Source organism: Polyergus mexicanus, unplaced genomic scaffold (assembly GCF_030449975.1).
Source record: "Polyergus mexicanus isolate NDT 795.1 unplaced genomic scaffold, iyPolMexi1.0 SCAF_5, whole genome shotgun sequence".
Classification (NCBI taxonomy): Eukaryota; Metazoa; Arthropoda; class Insecta; order Hymenoptera; family Formicidae; genus Polyergus; species Polyergus mexicanus.
In genome coordinates this window covers 9048923-9076480 of record NW_027223325.1, presented here as the reverse complement: position 1 = coordinate 9076480, position 27558 = coordinate 9048923, and the positions used below count along the sequence as shown (strand labels likewise).

At 34.4% G+C, this 27558-nt stretch overlaps 4 protein-coding genes across 5 annotated transcripts; 3 read left to right on the top strand and 1 right to left on the bottom strand.

The window, feature by feature from the left end:
• Nucleotides 1-13: 13 nt before the first annotated feature.
• On the top strand, nucleotides 14-12513 carry Blimp-1 (PR domain zinc finger protein 1). The gene is made up of 8 exons (XM_070295597.1): nucleotides 14-1037; nucleotides 3882-4052; nucleotides 5494-5613; nucleotides 6473-6598; nucleotides 6710-6836; nucleotides 8915-10831; nucleotides 11307-11648; nucleotides 11880-12513. The coding sequence occupies exons 2-8, from the start codon at nucleotides 3888-3890 to the stop codon at nucleotides 12038-12040; spliced, it is 2958 nt and encodes a 985-aa protein (XP_070151698.1). The 5' UTR covers nucleotides 14-1037; nucleotides 3882-3887; the 3' UTR covers nucleotides 12041-12513.
• Nucleotides 12514-17521: 5008 nt separating this feature from the next.
• Nucleotides 17522-21083, bottom strand: LOC138933035 (protein FAM76A). 2 transcript variants are annotated; one of them, XM_070295456.1, is made up of 7 exons: nucleotides 20790-21083; nucleotides 20128-20192; nucleotides 19826-20039; nucleotides 18987-19123; nucleotides 18580-18823; nucleotides 18261-18498; nucleotides 17522-18153 (listed from the first exon to the last, which is right to left on the bottom strand). In XM_070295456.1, exons 1-6 carry the CDS (start codon nucleotides 20883-20885, stop codon nucleotides 18265-18267), a joined length of 990 nt encoding a protein of 329 aa, XP_070151557.1. In that variant the 5' UTR covers nucleotides 20886-21083; the 3' UTR covers nucleotides 17522-18153; nucleotides 18261-18264. The 2 variants fall into 2 exon arrangements, with proteins under 2 accessions (XP_070151557.1, XP_070151556.1); XM_070295455.1 differs by having other exon boundaries at nucleotides 17522-18114; nucleotides 20790-21024.
• Nucleotides 21084-22011: 928 nt separating this feature from the next.
• LOC138933019 (stromal membrane-associated protein 1) lies at nucleotides 22012-26275 on the top strand. Its single transcript, XM_070295433.1, has 8 exons — nucleotides 22012-22211; nucleotides 23001-23134; nucleotides 23662-23829; nucleotides 24110-24311; nucleotides 24389-24658; nucleotides 24750-25015; nucleotides 25116-25259; nucleotides 25441-26275. The coding sequence occupies exons 1-8, from the start codon at nucleotides 22094-22096 to the stop codon at nucleotides 25558-25560; spliced, it is 1422 nt and encodes a 473-aa protein (XP_070151534.1). The 5' UTR covers nucleotides 22012-22093; the 3' UTR covers nucleotides 25561-26275.
• Nucleotides 26276-26946: 671 nt separating this feature from the next.
• On the top strand, nucleotides 26947-27471 carry LOC138933100 (small ribosomal subunit protein eS28). Its single transcript, XM_070295590.1, has one exon. The coding sequence runs from the start codon at nucleotides 27022-27024 to the stop codon at nucleotides 27217-27219; it is 198 nt and encodes a 65-aa protein (XP_070151691.1). The 5' UTR covers nucleotides 26947-27021; the 3' UTR covers nucleotides 27220-27471.
• The last annotated feature ends 87 nt before the right edge of the window (nucleotides 27472-27558 follow it).

Below are 27558 nucleotides of genomic sequence, written 5' to 3'. Positions count from 1 at the left end.
AGTTCCACACACACCGCGCTCTCTTGCGTGTGTCATCCCGCCGAGGAGAGCTACGCGAAGGCGGAGGCGCAACCCCTACGCGAAAAGAGGGTCGACGCGAATTTCGCGATTCTCGCGAGTAGCTAAGGCTCGAAAACGGCTCGCGATTTTTCGAAAAGTCGAATCTACGTTCGCCAAGCACGCGTCCTGATAACGGATCGACGCTGATCGGTGCGATTGTTCGCGAAAGCCGACAACAGTGCGCGCGTTGTCGGACAACGCTTCGAGGGGGGGTGACACGAGGGGGACGCCTTGATCGGCATTTGTGAATAATCACGGGTGTATACACGCGCGTGTGTGTGTGTGCGTCGATCCAGGATCGATCGATCCTGGTCGAAAGGTGAATATAGGAAAGAACGCGCTCCTCGAGGAAGATTCCGATTGCCGATTCGTTCGGCGGTGAAGAATCGACGTTGTTGACAAACAAGCAAAGGCGATTCGAGCTAGGTAACCGATCGGCCGACCGAATCTGGCAATCGATCGCATTTCCCGATGTCCTGATAATCGATAAGCGTCGTCGCCACGTAGGTGGCCGTGTAGGGACCGCCTAGTCAACAAAAGTCGGGACAGCGATCGGCCTTATCGACGTAATTTCTCGCCCTCGCCCTCCGTGCGATCCTCAGCGCGATCAGATCGGGCAAGATAAATGTTGAGGATAAACGGCGCCCTGCGTCGCCCGCCAGCGCGAGGCCAAGCGGATCGAGCCTTGAAGGCGACCGGCGAAATGCCGGTCTCTCTAAGGAACCACAGAATAACATAAAGGGCAGCCTGCAATGATTTAGTAGCCTTTTGCAGCGCGCACGCACGCTCGCGCAACGGTGAAAGGATCGCGAGAGAAGAAATATCCTCGAGGTGATTCAGGGTGGTGAACCTAGCTACCTATCTACACCTCGAGGAATAACCCCGTTGCCGTCGTGGATATTGTATGACGACATCCTCCCCGATGCTCTGAATTGAAGCTGTGAATATCGTAAATCTGGATCGAGAGATATCACGCGGTTAGTATCGAGCATATTGAGTTACAAAGAAAAATATAACATATTTGTCAAATTGAAATGCTGCCCTTTAATTAAAAGCGTATTCACTTTAGAGCAAAGATGATAAAAAAGTAGAATATAGATTCTTTTCCTTTACTATATTAGAATTCAAAATAATGGAAAATACGAGGATGCGTGAGCGAGAATGTTGTTTGTTATTCTAGAGAACTGATGGCGATAAGATAAATAAATCTCTGTATAATTCTTTAATATTTTAAAGTTTGAAGTGATAAAAAGATAAGTCTTCTGACGTATAATTTTTTTACGTTTGCCGATTATTATAACACACATCATGAAAACATAAATATTTCATGAATAGATATTTTTAAATGGGATATTAAAAGAAGAGATATAAAAAAATCACCATAAAATAACATTTCCATTGAGAAGTCAGTGATTATACGTGCAACATACAAAAGATTAAAAATTCTTAACGCCACCGGGACTGAAACATCGTATATATCTTGTCGCCAGGAATAGATTCTATCGCGATTGCAATTTTGTAAATGCAGGGATCTGTCAAATGTGTACGATGCACTATATGTCATGTGAACAATCTTTATCTTTTGGACTTTTTCTTTAGAAATCTCATTGCAAGATAAACAGCTTAGAATTTTAAAGAGCTTTATTAGAATTAATCGCGTTTGAAACATAACAAGCCAGTATACCAGCATATTTTATTTAAAAACGAATTAAAATAATTATATCGAGCTAATCTCAGTTGATTCTATTATGAGAAAATAATTCTTTAATTAGAATGACGGTAAATAATTGAAATATAATTTTAAATATATATATATATATATATATATATATATATACATCATTAAAAATATTAAATAATTTATAATTGGTTTAAATAAATAAACATTTCATGCAGATGAAAAAAAAACGTCTCTCTGTTAGGAAAGCTATGTTACACAATATCAGTGTTTTCAATATTATATATATTGTTTAAAGCAAGAAAAAGAGCTTTTTCAAAAAAAAAAAAAGAGAGAGAGAGAAAAAGAAATTATACATAAAAATCAATTTTACATAATAAATAAACTTTACATAATAAATCAACTTTTAAAAACTGATTGCGCAAGGAGAAGGAAATATATATATAAGTTGAAATTATTAAAATTACACAATAACCAAGATCGAGAAAGCATAAAGCGTCTATAAAAAATTTAGTTATAGAATATTTTAATTTATAGATGAGCGTTGAATTATATGCTAATTATATTTCACACAAAAAAAAAACTAATTTTTTCCCCCCTTTCTCTCCCCGAAATTGTAATATTTATTTTGTCAAAAATCTGTTTGTCGAGTTTTCAAAAACGTGATAAAACGATTTTGGTTGGAAAATCGCGTCGAAAGCACATGCGAACGAGTAGTTTGTGGCGACGACAGTGCGCGATTTTCATGGAAATCGAAATTCACCGGGTAGCGAAAACTCCCGGCGGGTGGTAGCGGGCGGGGAGGGCTTCAGAGTTTATGCCCCCGCGCCCATCCCTCTCTTCTCTCCCTCCCTCTTACCCCTGCGGTCGATCAATGCGTGGACGGGTTTCACTTTCGCGGTGTTAAAGTGTTGCACCACCGTAAATTGAAGAGTCGACTAGAAAACCAAATCGCGAATGACGATTTATTCAATTCGATCATGATTGTCTGTACGGACGATTATTCGATATTCGTGGAAAAAATTCTCGATAATAATTTAATGTTCTAATAATCACTATACACACGTATAAATGGATACAATTATTTATCTCAACTTTACATGATCATTGATTGTAAATTATCTCTCGAGATTCCTAAAGCAAGGCATTTGAGCTAAAAGCATTGAGAAAAATCCTCATCGAGAAGCCATGACTATTTATTCACGCATATATATCGATCCAATGAATTTCGCATAGTCCGATTCGAGCTTATTGCAAATTGATAATTTCCTGAAGTTTGCGCGAAGATTCTGTAAATACGTGCAAGAAATAGAAATGCAAATGCAGGGGCTTTTAATTATTCCTTCAACGATGATCGCGGTTAAGTTTCGCAAGGGAACTTAACTGAGCGTATTGCTCGATAAAAATAAAAAAACGTAGACCTATAAAAAAAACGGTATGGGTAAAAAATAGTGGGCATCAATGACGAGACTTCGATTATTCATTCGAGCGCTATTGAACACTGAAGAATGAAGCGTACAGCTCACGATCTTCCTAAGGATCGTTAGCAAACAGATAATTCCAAACTCTGTGAATGAAAAATAATGCACATACGATATAGCGATGTATATACGATGACAAGATTAAGAATTCTCGCAAAATATAATACAAAGATTTTAAATTCTTAAACGTATAATCTGCTTAAAAAGACATCTAATTCGTCATTCGATTATACGCAGCTTTCGAGATTGTCGCAAGAATATTACTTTCTCTCAGTTAAAATTATGAAAGAAGAGTATCTGATTATGAAGAAGTATCCAATAATATCTAAATGTATATCTAATTATGGAATTATTAAAGAGTATTTAAATTAAAATATTTTGTAGCTTTTGCGGCAATAGTGATAAAATCTTACTTAAAAATATTTCACGATAAAAATATATACATATTATGAATTTAAATAAAATTACTTCGCGAATATTACATCTCAAAATAATGTTATTATTCGAATTTATCCATTCTTATGTATTACAAAATGCATCAGTTAAATCATTAAAAATATAGACTGAAAAGATATTATATATTTTAGTAAATTAAGAAATAATATTTTAACAAAATCTTTCCAATGTTGAATGCAATAAAAAACGTTTGATTCAATTTGCAGCGAAGAATGGAGGCCAGCGAGTGGGATCATGCGACCTTGAGGGAGGAAGAATTCGAGCAGCATGCCGTATATTTGGTACCGGATGTGGCGACATCGCCGGGCGATACTAATCGCGCGGAAGCATCTTTGCCGCGAAATCTGGTCCTCAAGCCCTCTCAACCTCCCAACGACGTAGGTTCTTTCATATTTAAAAAAATCCTATTTCGAAATCTCCTCGAGATATATAAGTTTAAATGTGAGCATTTAATCGCGCGAATCGTCTCGATTTATTGATTCTTTTTCGACTTTAACCGGGCTCGTGCAAAGTTATGCTAGAAAAATGATGTCTGAAAAAAATTGCGATCTCCTAAAATGGGACGTTACAGCCATACAGAGATATAGAAGAAATTCTAGAATTTCGACAGATATTATATTGAATAGTTTTTCTGATATTATACAAGACATATGGTAGAGCAACTAATAGTAAATTATATTCCTCATATTGAATTTTTCATGACGTGACAAATGTTACTATTAATAAAAATTTAGTAATAATTAATAATTTTTATTCACTCTTTTGTCCATTTAGAGTCTTTATTAATACCATATTTTAATATCAATCTATATTTTTAATTATAGTTCTGATAATCTCTCTCACTCTCTTTTCTTAGCACTATTTAATTTTTATTAATTATTTTTAATTTTATTTTATTCAAAATTTCTCATTTAAAATTCTGCGGTAAAGCTGAAGAAGATAAAAGGATGCACAGTTCAAATTCATGATAACAAAATAAAGAGATATAGTTTATAGATATCATAATAGAAAATACGACCGTAGGAGAAGCTAACCGGACGACAACATGAAATCGAACTTGAAACGAATGACGAAATTAATTAATTTACGAGGCACGACTCGAAGATAAAATCGAATCGTTATACTTTTCTCAGTAAAACGAGAATCTGAACGCGATTATACATCGTGAGAATTGCTGAAAATTTTTCCATACCGCTTACAAAATTTCAAATTTCTCTACGAAAAAGCATGGAAACATTCCTATGAGATGGAATTGCACAACGAGATAATATATAGATTCACGTGGGCTAATCGACACATTCGAACTTTCGTTTGTCAAAAAAGAAACAGAGGCATCGGAAACGCGCGCCGAACTGAAAGCACCGAAGAGTTAAATTAGTTTTGGACGAATAGACGTTTCTATGCAATAAACGGATTCTATTCTAACGTGCGTCAGAATGGAAATAGGTTTTATATCTTCTATCGTGTATTTTAACAATATTGGTAAAAAATGAGCGATGAAAATATTGAAGGGAGGAGCAAACAATGCACTTTTGCCAATCACTCATCATTTATAGTTTTGGTAGCTTTTGCTATCAAATGGACTTCTCGAATAGAACTTGAACATTTATAGAAAAAAATTTTGCAACTTCTCTGTATTCTTTAAACCGAGAGACTTTAAATCCACTCAGAATTAAAAAAATTATTCATAATTTTAAATACCAGACATATATATATATTTAAAATGAAAATCAAGAACCTAATGAACAATTGAACTAAACTATGCATTATTCTTCAATTTTTATCAATTCGATTAATCGAATATTATTTATGTGACAGGCGTTGGGCGTATGGAGCACCAGTTATATCCCTAAAGGGACACGTTTCGGCCCATTGGTCGGTCAAGTGTATACGAAAGATTCGGTACCAGCAGATACGAACCGAAATTACTTCTGGCGGGTAAGAATTTAATTTTACATCCGTTATTCAACTAAGATCTTCGGTTTTACAATTATATGACAAGTAACATTCCTCCAAAATATTGATCAACATAAAATAAAAATAACGTTAAAAAACAAAGGAAAAAAGATAGGAAATAGAGCTAAGATAAAAGGAAAAACCAGCAAAGATCAGAAATTGGTCTTAAACGTTCCAATGAGCCTTAAAGCACGAGAAATCATTGATGTCTCGTAATTGATCAATTTGTTACGATGGTTATCTAATTTTTACATAATTTCCGCGCGAAACACATGATACATGTAAATGACAAACGTTAAGATGAATATTAAGTAGCATCTTTTCACTATTTTCTTGTAAGAATTATAATATAAAAATATGTACAAATCTATCATAAAAAATATAAAATAATTATAAAAATTTGATAAATAAATAACACTTTTTCAATAAATAATCCTAATTGAGCAAGATGATCACGTGAATGTCTCTAATCATGGTTAATAAGAGAATATAATTAAAAATTGCAGATGTCAATAATATCTTGAATAATTATAACAATATAACAATGAGCAATTAGTATTTATAGAAGTTTCAACGATTACAAAATTTATCAACATCTTAAAAGTATCTAAAAGAGAAATATTTAGATTTTATGTCTACATTTTTTAGATGTTTATGATGTCTTGACTTGTTATAATAATTAAACATACACACACACACACACACAGACGCACTTATAAACAACGATTGTTATGTGTTTATGATTCAAAAAATCACTTCTAAAATATAATAATATTTTGATAGGATCATTTTTTAAAGATACACTTTAATCGTTGTAATAGAAAGACTTTCGCATTTCTAGGTATACAAGAACAACGAGCTGTTCTACTACATCGATGGTTATGACGTCCAAAAATCGAATTGGATGCGTTACATGAATCCCGCTTACTCGTCCGAATCGCAAAACCTAATAGCATGCCAGTATAAGGTAAAATAATTTTGCGGAATGCATCTCGCGCGAAAGAACTCGAATCTCGTTTAGATTATAAGCAGTAGAAAAGTATGACGATCGTTTCAGACATACTCTTTCATATTTCAGATGAACATTTATTTTTACACAATTAAGCCGATATTACCGAATCAAGAGTTACTGGTTTGGTACTGCAGGGAATTCGCGGAGAGGCTCAATTATCCCTTCACTGGCGAGCTGATGCTTCAGAGAATACGTAAGTAGGCATTCATCTTGAATTAATATATAGTCGGGTTCCCATATTAATTACTAACCAATTCTCCTTATCCAACCGTATCCTTATCGATTCCCCTCTTGCCCACCCTACTCTCTATCTCTCTATCTCTCTATCTCTCTATCTCTCTCCGAAGCGAAAAATCTTTCTTGCAAATCTCTCTAAATAAAAAAAAAAAAAAAAATATTGTAGGAGAGAAAAAATATATATTGTAATGTAAACTACTAAAATATTTCAGATGTCTCAGTTATACGCAAAACACTCTCTGTACATATACATATATTATACTATCTCACATTAGTTCAATATAGCATTAATAATATACTAAATACAAAAAAAATATTCACTTTATATAATTATAGACAATGAAGATCACAGAAAGGAAATTTTTTCAAACATTAAAAATTCGATTTAGATCCGATCCTATAAACGAACAATGGATGTACGAATTACGGTTTTTCAATTAATAATCTAAGCGAACCAAATTCGTATCATCTCAGTTTGTTAGAAAGAACAATGTTATTGAAAAGCTTTCAGTAAATAAATATAATAAACAGAATTAAAATAATATATTTATATTATTAACATGTTAAATTTTTCGAGTGAATTTTATGTCTTGTCACTTAGACATACTGAAATAAAATTTTCTATATTAGAAGCATATAATTTTTCCCTCTATAAAAAAGGCATGTTAACTGAGTGAATTTAGTTTGTATTGAATAATTGAGGCCTCTTTTCCGCGATGCTGATTAGTTCTCTCGACGTTTGCGTCGCAGCGCGCTTCGTGTCGTCTGTATGGCTGTCATCGTCAAGTCGCTTGCTTCACTCGTGTCGTTTGACAGTTTATATAGTTTGACAATTTGACAGTTATATAAAGAAAATAAAGTTGAATATACTTAAAGTTAATATAAAAGGAAAAAGAAAGAAGAAAAGACAGATAAAAGAAAGAGAGAGAGAGAGAGAGAGCGAGGGAGAGAAAGAGAAAGAGTTAAAATTAAAGAAGGAGTATAAGCAAAAAAGAGGAAGAAAGACAAAAGGAAAAAAGGAGAATAAATATAATATCAAATAATAATATTATTTAATATTATTAAATATATTGTTAAATATTATTAAGAAATACTATCAAAAATTATCAATATTATCTAATTTATTTAATTTTAAGAGAGAGAGAGAAAGAAAGATCGAAGGGAAAAAAAAGGATAGTTTATTTAAAATTAACGAAGAGAAAGAATAAGCAAAAGAGAGGGAGGGAGAGAGAAAGAGACAGAAGGAAAATAAATATAAGATCAGGTAATAATATTGTTTAGCATTATTAAATATTATTAAGAAATATTATTAAAAATTATTAATATTATTTATTTTATTTAATTTTAAGAGAGAGAGAGGGAAAGAGAGAATGAAAGAGCGAAGATAAACGAAGGATAGTTTATTTAAAATTAAAGAAGAAGAAGAATAAGCAAGAGAGAAAGAGAGAGAGGGGGGGTGATAAAGGGTGAGGTAGTGAGGAGGGGGAGAGAGGTGATGAGGGAGAGTGAGAGGGTAGAGAGAGAGAGAGAGAGAGAGAGAGAGAGAGAGAGAGAGAGAGAGAGAGAGAGAGAGAGAGAGAGAGAGAGAGAGAGAGTGTGAGAGAGGGTGGTGAGAGAAAGAGAGAATGAGAGACCGGAGGAAAAAAATAATATTATGTAATAATATCTATATTAGGCAGTATATGATTTTGTGTTGTCATTAAAAATGTTTAAATGAAAAAAACAAAATGGCGCACGCGAAGCGCGCGCTTTGTGTTGTTCTAGTGAATATATAAAATATATAATACGATTGAACTGTATGAGCTATATATTATGCGTACTGCAGTTATCTTTACTCGTACATTTCTCATCAATATCGTATCGACGAAAAAATGGTAGAATGATAAATAAATAGTTACACTATTATAAATATATTAATGTTATTCAGAAATTTATAGATAGTAAGATTTACTTATTTCAAACATTTTAATTAATTTAGATATTGAATTAATTAATTTGATCACTTTGACATTCAATATGTTAAATATCTCTCAGGACAACAAGTACAACAATCAACGCTACCAACGGAAATCTCGCCTACTGTTGACGTGATGCCTCTGAAAGACTCATCGATTTATGAAAGGCGTCAGATGACACCAACGGATGGTTCTGTGAGATCAGACGAAGGTTACCACTCGAACTATCACGACGAGATTCTGACGCCGCCTGAGGAGAGCAGCGAATCCGATAGTGAAAACAATTATGTGTTAGATTTTAGTAAATCATCGGTATGCGGCAATGAAATTTTGAAGCAAGACAATACCGCAACAAAGAATGAATATAGGAAGGTCAAGATCAAGATATCCAAAACCTATGGCAATTTCCAGACAACAAAAAGCATAACCGACAGCCCGACGAAGGACAAGGATCAGGAACTATCCAATAGAGCTGTTACTCCGGAACTTCAGAAACCAGTATCGCCCATCATCCTGCAGAAGAATACGATATTGTCAACTGTAAACGAAGATGAAATAGTTGAAAAGAATCCAAAGCCCTTTTATGAACCGGAGGTGAAAAACGGCAACCTGTCCATGTCTGGCAGATCCACTTACCTGGTCAACCCACCCAGCAGTTCTATCCTGGAGAACATTTTACTACGCAACAGTACAGATAATAATAACAATAACAGTCACGGTCACCATCATAATAGCGGCTCACAACAACATCATCAACTGCATCAAATGCATCATCAGACTCATGTGGACTCGGTAACGCCGCCACCTTCTAGCCCCACCGAAATGGCGTATTCTTACAAAAAGTCTCATCGTTACGGTAATATCCTGCCCTGCAGTCCAGACTCCAGCTCAAACTTGCCCCTGCAAACGGATACGTGCGTTAACTCGACCAGCGGTAACGGCGGCGTGTTGCCGAGCATGCAGAGCCCCACCGGCAACATGCACTCCAGCACGGGAGGACCGCATTCGAGCACCGGAGGAAGCAACGGCAGCTTGCCGATGCATCCCGGAAATTTGCATTCGTCCAGTAATGTTGCTGGCGGCAACATTCATTCCAGCACAAACGTACTCTCATCTAACGCAATACTGACGTCTACCAGCAATCTGCACTCGGCATCCACGACAATGAACGGTTGTCCGCCAAAGCGAAAGACCAAATCGCCGTCGCCGTCATCGAGTCAGAACAGCATTTCCACCCCGACGACGATCCTTTATTCCGGTAACTCGGGCGCTACCGGCTCAGGAAATTGTCAAATCGAGTCTGCCAGTCCGGTCTATCCGAATTCCGCCGGTAGTAGTAGTAATGGCAGCAGTAATAATCCGAGCATCTCACCAATCTCGCCGATCCAATCACCCTCGTCCTACGGTCCATACGGCACTTTGTACGGCCATCAAAACGGCTCGCTGCACCATAACGTAGAAACGCCGTTATCCATCAACTGCACCGCCTATTCGCCCACACCGAGTGGCAACGTCGGTGTCTACGACAGATCTACGGATGGCAGACGGCTGGAGGCGGCCACCAGCAGTAACGGCCCCCAATTACCCACCTCGTCGACCATGCAAATTGACAGTAACCAAGCGTTGATCGCAGGAACGCACAATCTCCACTTGGGCCATCATCCAAGTCTCACTATTCATCCTAACTCTTCATCGTTCCTAAATAGATATTCGCCGAGTTCTTTGTCGCCGGACGATCACGGTTGTTCCCAGAGCGGCTCGCTCAGTCCCAACTCTCAGGGTTCGAGGGGTTATAGATCGCTGCCTTATCCGCTCAAGAAGAAAGACGGCAAGATGCACTACGAATGCAACGTCTGCTGCAAAACCTTCGGTCAGCTGTCGAACCTCAAGGTGCACCTCAGAACACATTCCGGCGAGAGGCCCTTCAAGTGCAACGTTTGCACCAAGAGTTTCACGCAGTTGGCACACCTTCAAAAACATCATCTCGTACATACTGGTAAGCGTATCAATCCAATACCAATATACTCGTACAGTGTATGTAAATCTTTTTTAATATTATATCGATGTGTATAATTCATAAAATCTTTGTTTTTTCAATGCCTAGTAAATTTATCTGTATAAAAAAAGATATTTATATTATAAAGATACTTATATTCTCTTTGCTTAAATTACTTATCTATTATTATTTATTATTTTCTATTTTATCTAAGGAAGAATATGTCTCGAAAAAATCATCAAAAAAATGGTCTTTATGAAAATAAATCACACAATCAAAAATAATAAATAATAAAAAATAGAAAATATATATACAATATATATAAATTATATCAAATTTAATGTGTTTGAATTCCGGATTCTTTAATTAGATATCTATTAATATATCAATCTGGAACTCATATCTTATTATACTTGCATTTACACTTAATACTTCTATCTTAATATGACAATATCGTCAATCCGTTTGTTTTTAGGTGAAAAGCCACATCAATGCGAGATATGCAAAAAGAGATTCAGCTCGACCTCGAACCTGAAGACCCACCTTAGACTACACTCTGGCCAAAAGCCGTACGCCTGCGATCTTTGTCCCGCCAAGTTCACCCAGTTTGTCCATTTAAAATTGCACAAGAGGCTGCACACGAACGAACGGCCCTATACCTGCCAGGGTTGCGACAAAAAGTACATTAGCGCGAGCGGTCTCAGGACTCACTGGAAGACAACAAGTTGTAGACCGAATAACATCGAGGACGAACTCGCGCTTGCCGCGGCTGTAGGTTCACCGACGTATTACGAATATGGTCCTGACATGAATATTGGTAAGCACAAACTCTCAATTAAATACAATTCAAGTGTATTAAATGACTAAAGAATAGCTTAACTACAGCTTCCTTATTATACGTCGCTAAAATACTCATTATGATGAGGAAAATCCTTATCGCAGTCGACAAGTTTGGAGCTTCGTCAGAATTATTCAAATATCCGAAAATAGATTAACGCAGTGGATAAGAGGACGAAGATAACGTTAAATGGGCACGTTATGTTTGTAGGAAATATGCCCAAGGAATGCGAGTTGGAGCACATCGATAATTACGACAGGCATGGTTCAGCGCATGGCCCGCACTCCACGTCTCTCCATAATCTGGAAAATTCCGTAGGTAGACCGAGCGTTATAGAAACGTCCCAGCCGCATATTATCGAATGTACATAAGTCACGTGATGGGGTATCAGCCTCTTTCTCGCTCCAGCGTAAAATGCAACCGTGGAAATGTAAGCGAGTTGCTCGCAATTGACTAGAGAAGAGAATGAACAAGAGAGCTCTCTTCTTCTCTGGAATGGCAGCAAGTACAATGAGTTAAGTAATATCGAACGAAAAATGTTCGCGAACTTCTTCCTATTTTTGATAAAATATGATAAATTTAAAGCGATAAAATAACTTTGACATTTTCCTATTAATACTTTCATTTAAGAATTTAAATTATCCTCTAAAATTCTACGTTTTGGAAGTGAAAAACAACTTTTTTTTTTTAAAGATTCACGCCTTAATAATATTAAATTATTCTCTAAAAAAAAAAAAATTTATCAGCTTTTTAAGTTTTATTATCCTTAATTTTTTTCAGGTTTTACATGATTTTAAACGATATAATATTAAATATTTAACGATAAATTATATAAACGATAAACGATATAATACGATATAATATTAAATTGTTTAAAAGAAATTTATTGGCTTTTTGTTTGTCTTTATATTTAATTTCTTTATCATTTGGGCTATAATCGATTAAATTATTAATGATGTCAAATGCTAAATTTGAATATTAATAGAAATAAAGAAAATTCTATTTATTTACTTTAATTCTATTTATTTACTTTAATTTGCTCTCTATAAAAGTCAACTATATCTCATTAAAAAATAAAAGAGAAAGTTTGTCAACTTTTTTTATAGATAATGAAAAAATACAAGAGTAGAACGCGATATATAGTGAGAAATTTATAAAGCAATAGATCATCATTAAATGCGTAACAAAAATTGTTCAATCGACTGGAATAACCGCCAATCTAAAACAATATAATTTCTTAGCAAATATTATTTAAAACTTTGTTACTTTAATGCCAAGGGCGAAATCCAAAAAAATTTTAAAAAAAGATACATTTTTTTAAGGAAATTGACGAAGTTTTTTCTAGAGGCATATAAAATGTTCCTTCTTTGGTATAAATATATACCCGTTTTTTTTTTTTCTACATTTTTACTCGCGTTATCAACGAAAGGGGTATCGTTCAAAATTGAGTTTAAATGATATCTAATCAACTGTAGCTTAATCAACGATGAAATCGTAATGTTACCATTCCAAGAGAAATAAGAAAGAGTATAAACATATGCATAATAAAGTACCAAAGTCGCTCGGATTTCTCCGAGAAATTTTCTTGATTACTTTTCCATGATGCATCTTAGGATCGCATGTCGAAGATGATGATAATGCAATAAATCGCGCCAACGATTTTAATATACATATTTTATCATTTAAATTTAAAATATATTGAATTGATTAGCGATCTTATAAATCGATCTGACCTTTTATATACACATTGCGATTTTATTTTTCTTGGGAATAATTAAACGGAATTATTGCTTAATACATTCGCAGCGCTGCCATCCAGTCATCGAATTGAAAAAAAAAAAAAAAAAAAAAAATCTATTTGAATAGCCTAACATATAACAAATTGATCAAAAAATAATAAAATGTAATAATAAAATAAATAGTGCATTTTATTAAATATATGAGCAAATAACAATTGTTATCAGACGAGACAGCAAAAATATCAATAGAACTCTTATGTTTCACAAATATCATATAAGTTCAAGAAAAAAAAGTGATTATAGTGACTCATTTTGGATGATAGTGATTTTCTAGACTTATAAAAAAAAAGTGACTTAAGTAACTGTATGGCAGCGCTGCTTAATTCGTTTAATGCTGTATATAAATAACGACATTACAAATATAACGCATTATAACGAATAGAGTCAATTTGACGAACATCGTGAGAAAATCGCAATGACCATCACAGCTAATCAAATATATTTAAAAAAAAAAAAAAAGTTCACGTTTCACATATCGCACGATTAGTTTTTACAAAACGAAATGTCTTCGACGTGCTTGGGTCGGTGTGTAAAATGGCGGATTTTGTCGGCACCCGTCATGAGATGTTCGCATAATGCGTAAACAACAGCAAAGAATAGTAAAATGAATACGAACAACCAGAGACGACATGACTGCAACTATACGAGACCTGTACCTGTATATACTAATATTACTCTATTAATTATTCAATAATTTAAAAAAGATAATATAAGTTCTAATTTATGAATACCCGTGTATATATAAGCATGCGTGTGTGTGTGTATCTATGCCTATATACATACGTGTGTGTACAGATGTATTAAGTATATAAATTTACATGTGTACGCATGTGTGTGTATCCGCGTGTACGTGCGTGTGTGTGTGTTGCCGGTTAGCGAATGGTATACTGCGCTTTACGGTAACTTTCCGCGAAAAATTTTATTAAAAATAGAGTAATTTATTAATGCGTTGCATAAAAAAAAAAAAAAAAATGTTAAGATCATCGACATAAAGTTCCATTATATTTATTTCTATTATACTCGTGACTTTTTATACACGATTGATGTGTGTAACTCTCTCTCCCTTTTTTCTAAATGCTCTTTTTCTTTTTTAAAATCTTTAAATTTTACATTCATCATGTTGTGTTAATATTTATCGAAATTGCGAGTTTTCTCAAGATAACGGTAGCGAGATCTCTTCTTTTCTATTTTCGGACTCTAATTGTAGAAAGAAGCGATAAAGATAATCGTGTGCAAATCATGCACTGCAATATTTTAATCGCTTCTATTGTATGTTATTGTTAACATTTATTCCTCGATGTGTATTTGTAATATCGCTATCAAAATTAATTTTCATGTTCGAGTGTGTTTCTACTACAGCTTTTTTATATCGATTCTCTCTTTACACGATATGTTCAGTGATTTAAAAAAATATACCTTACAAACTTTTGATTGCCTAATAATATTTTCCTGTGTGCGCTTTGATGAAAAATATACCTATATCTTTAACTGATTTAAAATCTAAATGTGCAGAGGGAATCATCGTTTGTATAATTGAAAGTTATGGTAGAAAGTCTAGTCAAAACATTTCAATGAAAGTTAGCGCACATTTACACAATATGGCTATCGAGTTCTCATATTGATTTTTTTAAGAAACATTCTGACTATTAGGAAAAAATTATCGGTGAATATGTAAAAGTTATCTAAGAAGGCGTGATGGAAGAAGACGGAGGAATTCCAAAAAGCTTTCCTTAACACTTATTAAGATTTTTTATCGATATATTAAAAATTATGTAAAACATCGAGACAACAACGTCGAATATTAAAATAAACAAAATTTTTTCAACCTCCTGCTATTGTTAAAAACAAATTTGGAAACTTGATGGATATACTGTATATGGTGTGCGTCTCAAAGAAAGGTATATATTTTGCAAAATTAAATTAAATTTCTGCGACAATGATTTATCAAAAGTGCGCATGATAAAAAATGATTCTTTGATTACGTCATATTTACTACACAAGAAAAAGAAAAAATTAGAATTAACGAATATAATTGTCGAAGATCTAATATTTCTTTTTCATTAATTTTATACACACATTTGACGAATTCGTTCTTCTATTAATGTTAAGCTGGGTGAAACGAGTTAACTACGAGCGCAGCTTACCGTATGTAATGCGAGACAAATCCTTTTTACTGAACGGCGATTCGTTCTGAGACTTCGTGAAAAACCAGAATAAGACTTTTTAAAAGAATAAAAATTTTAAACACGGAGTCGATGTTCCCGAAATGCCGTTCCATAACGATATCGATCTAAAGGGCGTATCGCAGACTGATATATATATATGACTATCGAGCGTTTGTGAGATTCTAAAAAACCACATGCACATCGCGACACGATTCTGTGCGAAACGAAAGAATGAGCAGAGAGTGAGAGAGAAAAGAGAAAGAGTTTGTGTGTCTGTGTGTATGATACAAATTATGAATGGTTTTCAAGATTATAGGAGCGCAGAGTGTGTTAGGGAATGTATTATTATTCTAAATTTTGGCTTCCTTCGCAAGATCCTCCGAGGTTTCGGTTTCGCAAAAATTTTCACGTTCGATGATACGCAATAAATTTAAATCTAAAAAAAAAAAAAAAAAAAAAAAAAAATCTCAATTGATTCTTTCATCTTTCGGGACGTAGCGAGAAAACGCACAACCTCTCCTCCGCTAAAACCGTGACGCCCGTTTGAAATTTTTGCGAAACTGATGATCTTTGTTTCTCTATTCCCGAATATTTATATTGTACTATCCAACATCTGTCTCTGCCCGCCGGACAATGTCAAACGCACTCGAACAAAAAGATTCTCCTCGACAATTATATAAATTTAAACGAGCATTCGAACTCGATTCGCGAGACAAATGCGAGACGATGTACCGTCTAAATCCGCAGGGCCTTTACACTCTTTATGATTTGCTAATATATGGGATGTCGAATTCTATATATATAAATAATGTAGCGTACGCTACTTTTAGCGGTTGGATCACCGCAACGCTCAAAATGCTGCCGTGATCAGGCCCCACGCACTCCTCAGAATCAGCGTGTTACGGTTTACGCACTTTCAGCACCCGTGTTGTATGAGGAGTCCGCGCGCATGTTTCACGCCATAAGGAACGACATTGGGAAACACGAGCAATAAGGAAAGAAATAGCGACCTGAAAAAAAAAACATCTTGAGACTCATTATGTAATAATATCGCGTTACAGCAATAATTTTCTTTGGTGATGATCGTGATTCCTAGTGATGTTTCTTATATAGCCCGAGTGTCATTCTGTACATTTTGCATCGATTTCCTACCTTGCCTGCATTTTGAAAGCACTATAAATGAATAACGAAGTAAAACAGAGAGATAGAGGAGGAATTTAGGTGCTTTAGGATTTTGAATCACGAAAGCTAATAGAGCGAGAGGGAAGACGGGAGAGAGAAGAAGCGCTTAGAGAGACAGACGGAAGTAAAGACCATGTAAATACATACGGTGAAAGTAGTGAAATATCGAGAGAAACCGGACAAACGAGGACTACTAATCACCTCGAGAACAAAACAAGCAATATTTAGTTATTATCATCTCGTAATAATTAAACGATAAAGCTCCAACTGTAGCGTGCACGCACGCGTGCACGCACTCGTACATATTTAAACGCGACTATAAATTAAATGTTAATTATCCTTACACTTTGTGTATGTATGCATGTGTGTATATATATATATATATATATATATATATATATGTATACAGTGAAATTGTTACGCATTTATTATCATTATTATTAAATAGGTAATGCTCAATTAGCATTTGTTTCTTAAAATAAAGAATAAATATATGGCTGTTGGATATTTATATGCACTATATCACTATCCCATCTCCATACGTTGTTACAACCTAATATTATTTTTTGTGTTGTTAATGGTCAAATAATGAAAACGAAATTATGTTTAATGATAATGATTACATACGAGAAGAAAAAGACGTGGATATGGACGTGACCGTTGATACCACAGGATTGAAGCCATAGGAGTGGAACCATCAGGGCAATTGGTTTCCAAATTTTTATTGTAAATTGATCTACAATCACCATATCCTGATTCATCGCTGTTTACATCATTATTATAAATAATAAAATGCCACAGCAACGCTATCCGCGCATGCGTGTCATTTATTGTATCCACACATATGTATGTACATACATACGTGCAATCCATCGATTTGAATTTATCGATGCGAGCTCGAAATCTTTCGTAATTTCATGCCATAAAACAAGATCATTTAATAATTTTTTTCTTTACGATCCAAATTTTGCTAATTTTTCGCCATAAAAACTGATACTGTTGGCAAACTGCAGCCATACAAGGCTTGCAATCGTCGAAAAATAAAAGAAAAGGAAGCTATCTAAATTGTTACATATAAATTTTGCACTTGCATCATTGATCTCCCCTAAATGGAGATGCGAGTAAGTCTTTTTTCCAGTACACATATTGTGAGAGAATATAATATACAATCCTATAGTAATTAGAAAAATAATACGATTTCGCCCTGTTAATGGAAACAATTAACTATATGCGTAATGTACCACATGTGTGATTTATACGGGTATGGACATTCGAGTACGTTGTCAGTTAATCAATTCCCTGGAAACAATACGAGAAACGGGACTCACTTCACACCAGCTGTTGCAAAATATATCAATTGACGCGTTACTTTATACGTCACCATCGCATTTTCTATGTTTAATGCATAATGTCGTTAAAAATTAGCAAAAATCTGATAGTCTTACCTTATCAAGGTACAGGACTGTCGGTTCCACTCCCACTGTTGGTCCCAGCTTCTGTCTTGGTAGCGGCCACCCGATCACCTCGCTTAGAAGTTTTCGATAACGACGCTACTTCCTTCAGCAAACTAGATATCTTATGCTGCATATTAGAAATTTTCGCCTCATATTCCTTTTCCGATGCTTTCATTTTATTGCGCAGCTCGGTCTCGGATGTGAAATTTTTCGCCTTAAGTTCGGTAATCTGCAATCAAAATGTCGATATTTATTTTATCACTCTTATCTGTTTCAAGAAACGGAAACTTTCGGGAATTTGTTTACGCACTTGTCTATCTTTTGCTAGTAACTGACTGTCTTTTATACTAATTTGCTTTTGAAGATGCGCTATCTTCTCCTTGAGTTGCGTAACCGCCACGACGTGATCCGAACTATTTGGATCGTGCGGATCGTGCACTCCAGCCATTCGCGCCGCTTTCACGGGAGTGGGACCATTCGTGTCTCCGCCCTCAGATTGCGGCGGCAACTTCGTCACATCAACTCTGTGCGGTCTTTTATTGTGGCCTTTTAATCTATAATGGAAAGCGTGAAATATAAACGAGAGTTCTGCTGACGTAACCTGCAAAGTTTACCGAACAGACGTCTTGCGTGGGTTCAAAAAATTGTAATATCCACGCAATATTCAGATTACCAAGCGCAGAGTTACCTTGTGACATTATGTATTTAAATAATTACTTTTGTTCTTTGTGTTTTGCAGCTCGCTGTTGTGCCATTTTCATATGCGCCCTTCTCTCTGCATCTGATTGCTTTGTCTTTGCCAATGCTCGTTTATATGACAATGTACAGAGCCAACATAATAACTTGCCATCTACCTAAAAATCAGAACATCACCATAACTAATTTAGTAGCATTATGGTAGGGTAGAGATTTATTACCATGTACCAACAAGAGAGAGAGGGAGGGAGAGAGAGAGAGAGAGAGAGAGAGAGAGAGAGAGAGAGAGAGAGAGAGAGAGAGAGAGAGAGAGAGAGAGAGAGAGAGAGGTCTTAGCTGTAGAAATTACACTTGATGTTTATTCGCTCTCTCTAAAAAAAGAAAAGAAATTGTGACAGGAAGTCAAACATACAAATCCAGAAAATATAACTATTATAGCAAAATTGCAAATGCAGCTACTCTCGACTATCCAAAATAATAAAACAGATTGTAAAATATATATTAAAGTAAAAAACTGTATACATAAATTTTAAAAATTAATTTCTTCCATATATAAATTTGTTATAATAAAAGTATTTATTATTTAAGGAATATTTAAAGTATCAAAAAAATTATAAAAAAATACATATAATAATTATATTAAACCCATGCGACTTATAGAATGAAATTCAAGTTTATTTATGTGTATCTTTAGAGGAACAATAGTAAGTTGTGTCAATAAATGTAAAAGAATATCCAGGGAAAAACAATACATAAATTTCAATATAAAATCTTTTTATAATATAACTATATTGCACAGCTAGACATCATCTTTTTCTCCAGCAATATTGAGAGCGACAGGCATATCGCATTTATGTTACCTTTTTATCCTCGTCCTGTCTATCAAAGGCACACTTCTGCTTGCATTGTTCGCATGTAACTGGTGGTCCATAGCGTTTCTCCGAGTTTGTACATCGTTGGCATTTGCTACCAATAAATGCAGCTATGGTATTGCAGTACTCGCAAGCTGACGGCTTCCCATAGGATTTTACATTTTGCTCGCACTTTTTACATATAGTGCTCGTATTGCCTTTTCTGCAAAGTCAAACAGATTATATAATAATGCACAGTTCCATTTGTTCCATTTAGCAATTTTTATAGAAATAATGTGACTTAAACTTACATAGTTTGTTGGAATTCTGATCTGCAGTATGTACATTTTACCACCGGAAATGCTCCTCTGCATTCCTAAATAACATTAAATTCTCTTAAGTATTAACAGAAATAAAATTAAAAATACTGCGATTTTAATTTTTCATATTTTTTTTAATGACAATAATATTAAATAAACAATATCTTTTGCAGTTTTTACTGCACTTATCAAGATTACATGTTTATTATGATATACATATATAATATTTCTTAATAAAATAAAGAATTTTGATAATATCATTACAAAAAAATTAATATATAGCACAACTAATATATAGCTCTTTATTAAATCGTATTTGAACAATTTCCTTATCTTCACTACGCTGTATGCGTTTCATTGTGTATTTACATAGGAATGCAACATGTTATGTATAACTTGAATCTTGCAATATTACAGAAAAAAACGTTTTGCTATTAGTACACAATAAATCGTTGCATTTATAATCGTTATATCTTGCAGCGTAATTTCGCAATCGGTGTTACAAAAGAAAATTCTTTCCAGTAGCCTATTATCGCGATGAAACAGATTCGTGGCGTAAAAAAACGTACGTTGTAAAAAAAAAAAACGACGCAACAAACGCGAGGAATTCGCGGGACGTCCGCGGATAAAGACGGCCTGAGATTTGTTTATACCTTGCACAATTGTTGTCCGGGCGAGAGATCTTCGAAGGGATGCCTGGAGAAGCACCGGGAGCACGCGAAGAGCGCTTGCACATTGTTCGCGCTCATCTTCGGCAGCGAATCGCTGGATACGTCACTGGGCAACGGGACGACGAAGAGGCGGCAGCCGAAGGAGAGACGCGATAGATCGAAGGAGAAAGAACGATCGTGGCTACTGTTTCGCGACGAAAAAAAAGAAGAGAGAGAGAGAGAACGAAGAGAATCGATGACGACGCGACGATTATTCCAATCTTGATGAAATCCGCGATTCTATCCCACCGCGAAAACCGGTTGTTGACTTTTACGTAGCCATCTGCGATCGGCGACCGCCGCGACCGAGTAATATGGCCGACCGTGACAGCGTAAGTGGCCGTTCGAGGGCGCCACGCGTCGCCGGCTCGGCGTTCCGAAAATCATCCAATAATAGCGCGAATTCCCGATCATATCCACGCCACATATACGTATGTTAGTGTATGTTTAAAAAAAAAATCGTTTTTTTTTTTTTCTATACATTGAATGACGCTTAATTGTCTTACAAAATATAAAATATCTTTTAAAAAAATATAGTTATAAATATTATTAACCAGGACCTCGATCAAGTAGCGAACAATCAATCTTTATATATTTGTTTATATAGTCAATTCTGTTATTCTACTTATTGTAATGGAAGAATAATGTTTTCATTATAAAAAGATATCTTTTAATATTTTTATAATTTTACATGATATATAATTTTATTATTGAAATGGCATTTACGTCATATGATTTTGTATAGAATTTTAAATATAGATATTTATTTAGACATTAACAATATAATTGTATATATAGGATTATTTCATAAAATTTTTAAATAAAAATAAAATTATACGATATTCATAATGTTGTAAGATTATTTTGTAAATGCATTTAACAATTTTTTACATTAATTAAACGCGACTTTTTTTATAGAATATCTCGTTCAAATATATTTATATTCAGCGCAGAGCGCCTCGCGGATCAATCGGTAATGCGTCAATTTCACTGCGCGACTTATCGTCCATTTGATAACGACACGAAATTTACCTACGGCTGCGCGTCTCCAGTTCGCGTTATCTCTTCGGTGACCGCGGGGCACGGCCACCGAAGCTAATGGAATCCTTACGCTACGGAATTTGTTACGTGGTATTGTCGCGCCGCGCGTCTGTCCAGCGTTATCGCGGGGAGGCGACACTGCTGAGTCGCGATCGCGCGTGTTCCGCGTCCGTGTCTGTGATTTCACGAAGACGCTCTCAACGAAAATGACGTCCCGTCACGAAAAGGAGCGTGCCAAGCAGATCCAAGAGAAATGTCAAAACCTGCTGACGCAGATGCTCCGCGATGAAGATAACAAGTACTGCGTTGACTGTGACGCGAAAGGTTTGTCTGACAATGCGGGGGAGAGAGTACTATTATTTCTATACACTTTCTTTTCTCTCTCTCTCTCTCTCTCTCTCTCTCTCTCTCTCTCTCTCTCTCTCTCTCTCTCTCTCTCTCTCTCTCTCTCTCTCTCTCTCTTTTATATTTTCTCAGCGCCCCGACGTTTTTCAGAGAATATTTTTTATATTGCGTATATAATTTTTTTTTTGTGCGTTTGAATCTCTCTCTTAAAATCAATATTTGTATGTATCAACATCGATCACGACATGACGTAGCTCCATAAAATGCCGAGGCGTTATAGATTTTTAATTTCCGTTCTGACACGCTGGTCAGTTAACTGTCTTTGGCGCGTAACTTCGTCAAAATTTTTTTGCCAATTTTACTCATAATTACGAGCATTCGAATTTTGGCTCGAAAAATTAATGAACACATGCATTTCTCTCTTCCCTTCTCCCCTCTTCTCCCTCTTTCACCTCCCTCTATCCTCTCATTGTCTCGTGACAGATAATTAAATTTTGATAAAAAAATATACAGCTGTTTTTATGTACAATCTGACATCATACGTTATCATACATTGAAAGCTTATAATTAATAATCGCGGATGTATGTATATGTTTTTTGTTACGCACCTATAAATAGATCAATTGGTTGATAAAATACTTTTATTGATAGTTATTTTTATTTCTTTTCTATTAAAATTCTTTCTTAAAAGTCTTTAAATAGATTCTATATTCTCTCAGATGAGAGATAACATATTTGTGATATCCTGGATGAATATATATTTTACAGGACCAAGATGGGCTAGCTGGAACTTGGGAATTTTTCTGTGTATTCGATGCGCTGGTATACACAGAAATCTTGGTGTGCATATCAGCAAAGTCAAGTCTGTTAATTTAGACACATGGACACCAGAACAAGTAGTTGTATGTAATATATACACTATAATATATATATATAATATATACACATGATTTTTTAATAAAAAATAATATTTTTATATATTATTTTATATATTAGAGAGTTCTATAATTATATAAGTTCATAAATGTCTTATGAATCTTGTTATAAAGTACATACACACAATTGCTTTTATAGAAAAATTAATATTAATTTTTAAATTTTAAGAATTTAAGTTTTCGTCTTTATAATATTTTCCATAATATTATATATATATATATACGTATGTAAGATATTAATTATTATTTTTTTATATAGTTTAAGTTTTTAATATTTTCTTAAATAGACAATATGTGTATGTATCCTACAAACAAATAAGTAAGAAAAATATTTCATTATTTATATTGAAGCTATTAAATTTTATTCTGTTTTTATTTGCCAAGCTTTGTGTAAATTTTATATTATATATATATCAATGCATTAATCTCTCATTTAAGGCATTGCATTTAATTTATTAGAATAAGAATATATATAACTTTCTTTAAATTTCTAGAGCTTACAGCAAATGGGCAATTCTCGAGCTAGAGCAGTCTATGAGGCAAATCTTCCAGATAGTTTTCGAAGACCGCAAACAGATTGTAGCCTTGAAAGTTTTATTCGGGCAAAATATGAACACAAAAAGTATATAGCCAGAGAATGGGTGCCACCTCCTTTACCAAAAGTATGACTTTTATTTAATATAGTACAATATTTACTTTTCAAAATAATATTGGTTAAAATATAAATATTATGTATATAAAGAAATTTTGTAATGTTTTGTTTTGTGAACTGTGGACATTAGTTATTTGCTACTGATAAATTATATTATCTCTTGCTTACAAAAAACTATACTCATGAAAAAATATTTGTGTGCAATATTAATTAATTAATATTAATTTTATATTTGCAAGATTATGACCATAATGTATTGTGAGTTTAAATAAGAAATATCACTGTCATAGGTAAATTGGGATAAAGAACTCGATGAAGAGGCTGAGAGACAACGTAGACGAAAAAAGGAGAATTCTGAAACTGCGAGCACTGTACTCCCACTTGTAAAAAAACCAGAAGTAGTGCCTCAATTGCCAAAACCTCGCAGTTCTATCAGTCCTAAACTCGGTAGAACAAAAGAAAGCTCTGCAATTTTGGATCTCTTAGGTCTTGGTATGTTTTTCATCTCTTATGTCTTTAGATATAATCTGTGGAATATAAACATCTTGTTTACATTAATGTTATAACAGATGCACCAGTAACTAACCAAATAAATGCAAATGGTTCCGGAGACGATGTATTTTCTTCCTTTTTATCTGCACCACCTGCTTCTACTACCACAAGTGGAAATGACATTTCTAATGGAAGTAAAACAGCTGTTACTATAACTAAAAGTGAAGAAGAAAGTTTCTTTGAACAAACGGCGCCGCTATCTCAAGAAAAAAGCAAGATGACAAAGGACAGTATTTTAGCATTATACGGTACACCAAGTCATCAATCAGCAATTTATGGTGTCCCAAGTAATGCACATGTGATAGAAATACTACTGATTTAAAAATTTATATATTAAAAATTGTATACACATTGTGTTTTTATTTACATGTATTTCAGGTGCAGTGTATTCTCAACATTCTATACCATATAAACAGCAAATATCAAATGTAGGTACATTTGGACAACAAAGCTCTTTGGGTCAAATCGGCCAACTTCCTACGCAAATGCCGGTTACAAGTCAGATACTTGTCAATCAAAATCAAATTATAACAAATCCTAGTTCGATAGGTGCTGTAGCAGCCAATCCTTTAGGCTTACACGTAGGACAAATAAATCAACTAAATGGTGTACCAAATGCTGCTATCATAATGCCACCTCAAATGGTAAATGAAACTTTTCCCATGTTTATATATTATTAATAATTATCATTGTAGTTCCTCTTGTTTTTTACATAAAAATTTTCAATTTTTTCTGATTTTGTAGATGATGCAGTTAGGACAAACTAGTATTACTAGTAATAATGGGTGGAGTGGTATGTTGACGCAGAATCTTCAGCCAGCTCCTGGTAGCAATCCTTTCTTTAATTTAACAGCACAGCAACAACAAACCTCTGCATTCACTGCTCAAGTATGTAAATTTCAACAAATGTATTTTGAAATATTCTTTGCGATGTCTGTGTATACTAAATATAAATATATAAATAGAGTTATGAGTTTTCGTCTATGTTTATTATGTTGTAATATTATTATTTGTATTATAAATCAAATCTGTCAATAACATTTTTTTTATATCTGTTATGATATTTCAGTTGCCACAACAAATGTCACAAGTGTCTCTGGGTGATATGAATTTTTCCTCTACGACAGGCAAACCTACCAATGCTGCCGCGTTACCCGGACAGACTCTTTCCACCAACTTGTGGCAGTAAAAGATATTGCAAATATTGTGGATCTTTGTTATCTCATTCAGTGTTGTATACTAATGTCGACAGTCTATTCATCGTAATAATATTTCCATGTCTTTTCATCGGATGTTGCTTCAGATAGTAATAGAACCGATGGAAACACAGAAATGGGAACATAAAAAAGAAAATTACTCGAATACTGTTTCATAATTCGTGAATGTGTATAGTGCTTTGAGTTGATAAATATTTTTCTTCGGAAGCCTGTGCTAGCTTTTAATGTTATTGTTGGTGAAAAAATATTGGAATAAAAGAAATACTTGACTGATCGTAAGAGGAGTTATTTAGTTAGCGACACTAAATATGTACCATTTGGTACAAATTATGCTGTTAAAATAAGAGCTTTTTGTAATTGATTAAAGTATATGCCAGGGTCCATTTTTATCAAACTACAAAGTATTAATTTAAATCAGTGATAGAAAATGATATAATTTTAGCTCGGATTTCGTTGCTATTCATGCTATGCGAAAATGTGTTTGTGAGTTTACTCACAAAAATGAAAACACTGCGAAGGAGAGAATGTAAATTATGTGTTCTTGTATCGGATAGCATCGAAAATTTAATTTGTTAAAATTATATCAATCTCAAGGTCTGATTCAAATAGAAGATATATATACATGCATAAACAAGTTTTATGAGAGATATAAAAAGACCTAGATCTTCAATGTATTTTTAAGGTACTATAATCGACACATGTGCAATATGTGTCCACATTTATTCTGTATTATTGATGAATAAATGCAAGAAAATATAAATATGATATCATACATATATTTTAGTCGAATAAAGCACACAGAATACTACTATTGTGACAATGATTGAAATAATTCTCTCTTTGTAATCAATTACTACTAATATTTATGAATTATTAGGAAAATCCATCAATTATATGCATTAAGTCTAACAATACTGAGATATTTTATAGGATTTTTAATTAAACAATTACAAAAAAAAGTTAAAATCATTAAATTAAATAAAAATCCAAAGATTATTTCAATCAATAATTTAAAAGTTGTTAGAGTTCGAAAAAATTAATAATATTCTATTTCTATAAAATTTCTATTTTGTTATATACGACTAACTCTAATTGCACTTTTCGTTTTTCCTCTCTCTTTAATTTCTATACATATATCTATCTCATTTTTATAGTGTACATTAGTGAAAAAAAATCAATTACAAGAAAACAAACCTATTTATTTCTTCGCGTTAGCCTGAAAAGTCGAAGCTTCATTTTCTGACCACGCAGTTTTTAAAATAAATTCAAAATTGGCGCGTCATGTTTGCTATTGGACAGTAATGACTCACCGGAAGTCAACTGGAGAATTTACGCCGCTCTGCCTCGCTTTATCGTGTTATTTATGTGCGATCTCTTCCTTTTGCGTTAGATACTTTATCCATAAGCCACGTGCGAAGCAAATACAAGCGAATATGGATAAACCAGTCGTTTTGGCGCGCGTAATCAAAGTCCTGGGTCGCACTGGTTCGCAGGGACAGTGTACCCAGGTGAAAGTGGAGTTTCTGGGCGAGCAAAATCGGCAGATCATCAGGAACGTGAAGGGACCGGTACGGGAAGGCGATCTCCTAACCTTGCTCGAGTCTGAACGCGAGGCGAGAAGACTCCGATAATGCAGGACAACAGTTTTAATCAATATTGAAAAACGGTCGCCAGCCATCACCGGACATCACCAGCTATGGATTTTCTACGTGAATCCTTCACACATGGATCCTCGATCGTCGACGATGATGAGTACTCCTGTCACGTGTCTCCCGAGAAGATACTACCGATCGCGAGACGAAACCGCATTTTGCTCTTTGAAACATTCCTAACTCAATGAGAATTCCACGATATTTTCAATAAATCTTGGCTGGTAACCACAATTCTCACGGTGTTGTTCTTGTGCGTTTCCTCACCATAATTGTAATTTGTAAGATGTAGCGGTAAAACACGTAATTAATGAGCGCTTA

Excerpts from the sequence above, each read along its gene's own strand:
- LOC138933100 (XM_070295590.1), top strand. The coding sequence starts at position 27,022 with ATGGATAAACCAGTCGTTTTGGCGCGCGTAATCAAAGTCCTGGGTCGC.
- Blimp-1 (XM_070295597.1), top strand. The coding sequence starts at position 3,888 with ATGGAGGCCAGCGAGTGGGATCATGCGACCTTGAGGGAGGAAGAATTC. Across the intron at positions 5,614-6,472 it reads ACCGAAATTACTTCTGGCGG|GTATACAAGAACAACGAGCT; the intron begins GTAAGAATTTAA and ends TCGCATTTCTAG. Across the intron at positions 10,832-11,306 it reads ACATCATCTCGTACATACTG|GTGAAAAGCCACATCAATGC; the intron begins GTAAGCGTATCA and ends GTTTGTTTTTAG.
- LOC138933019 (XM_070295433.1), top strand. The coding sequence starts at position 22,094 with ATGACGTCCCGTCACGAAAAGGAGCGTGCCAAGCAGATCCAAGAGAAA. Across the intron at positions 23,830-24,109 it reads TGCCACCTCCTTTACCAAAA|GTAAATTGGGATAAAGAACT; the intron begins GTATGACTTTTA and ends TCACTGTCATAG. Across the intron at positions 24,312-24,388 it reads TTTGGATCTCTTAGGTCTTG|ATGCACCAGTAACTAACCAA; the intron begins GTATGTTTTTCA and ends ATGTTATAACAG.
- LOC138933035 (XM_070295456.1), bottom strand. The coding sequence starts at position 20,885 with ATGAGCGCGAACAATGTGCAAGCGCTCTTCGCGTGCTCCCGGTGCTTC. Across the intron at positions 20,040-20,127 it reads TCAGAATTCCAACAAACTAT|AAAAGGCAATACGAGCACTA; the intron begins GTAAGTTTAAGT and ends TTGACTTTGCAG. Across the intron at positions 18,824-18,986 it reads GCAAAACACAAAGAACAAAA|ATTAAAAGGCCACAATAAAA; the intron begins GTAATTATTTAA and ends TTTCCATTATAG.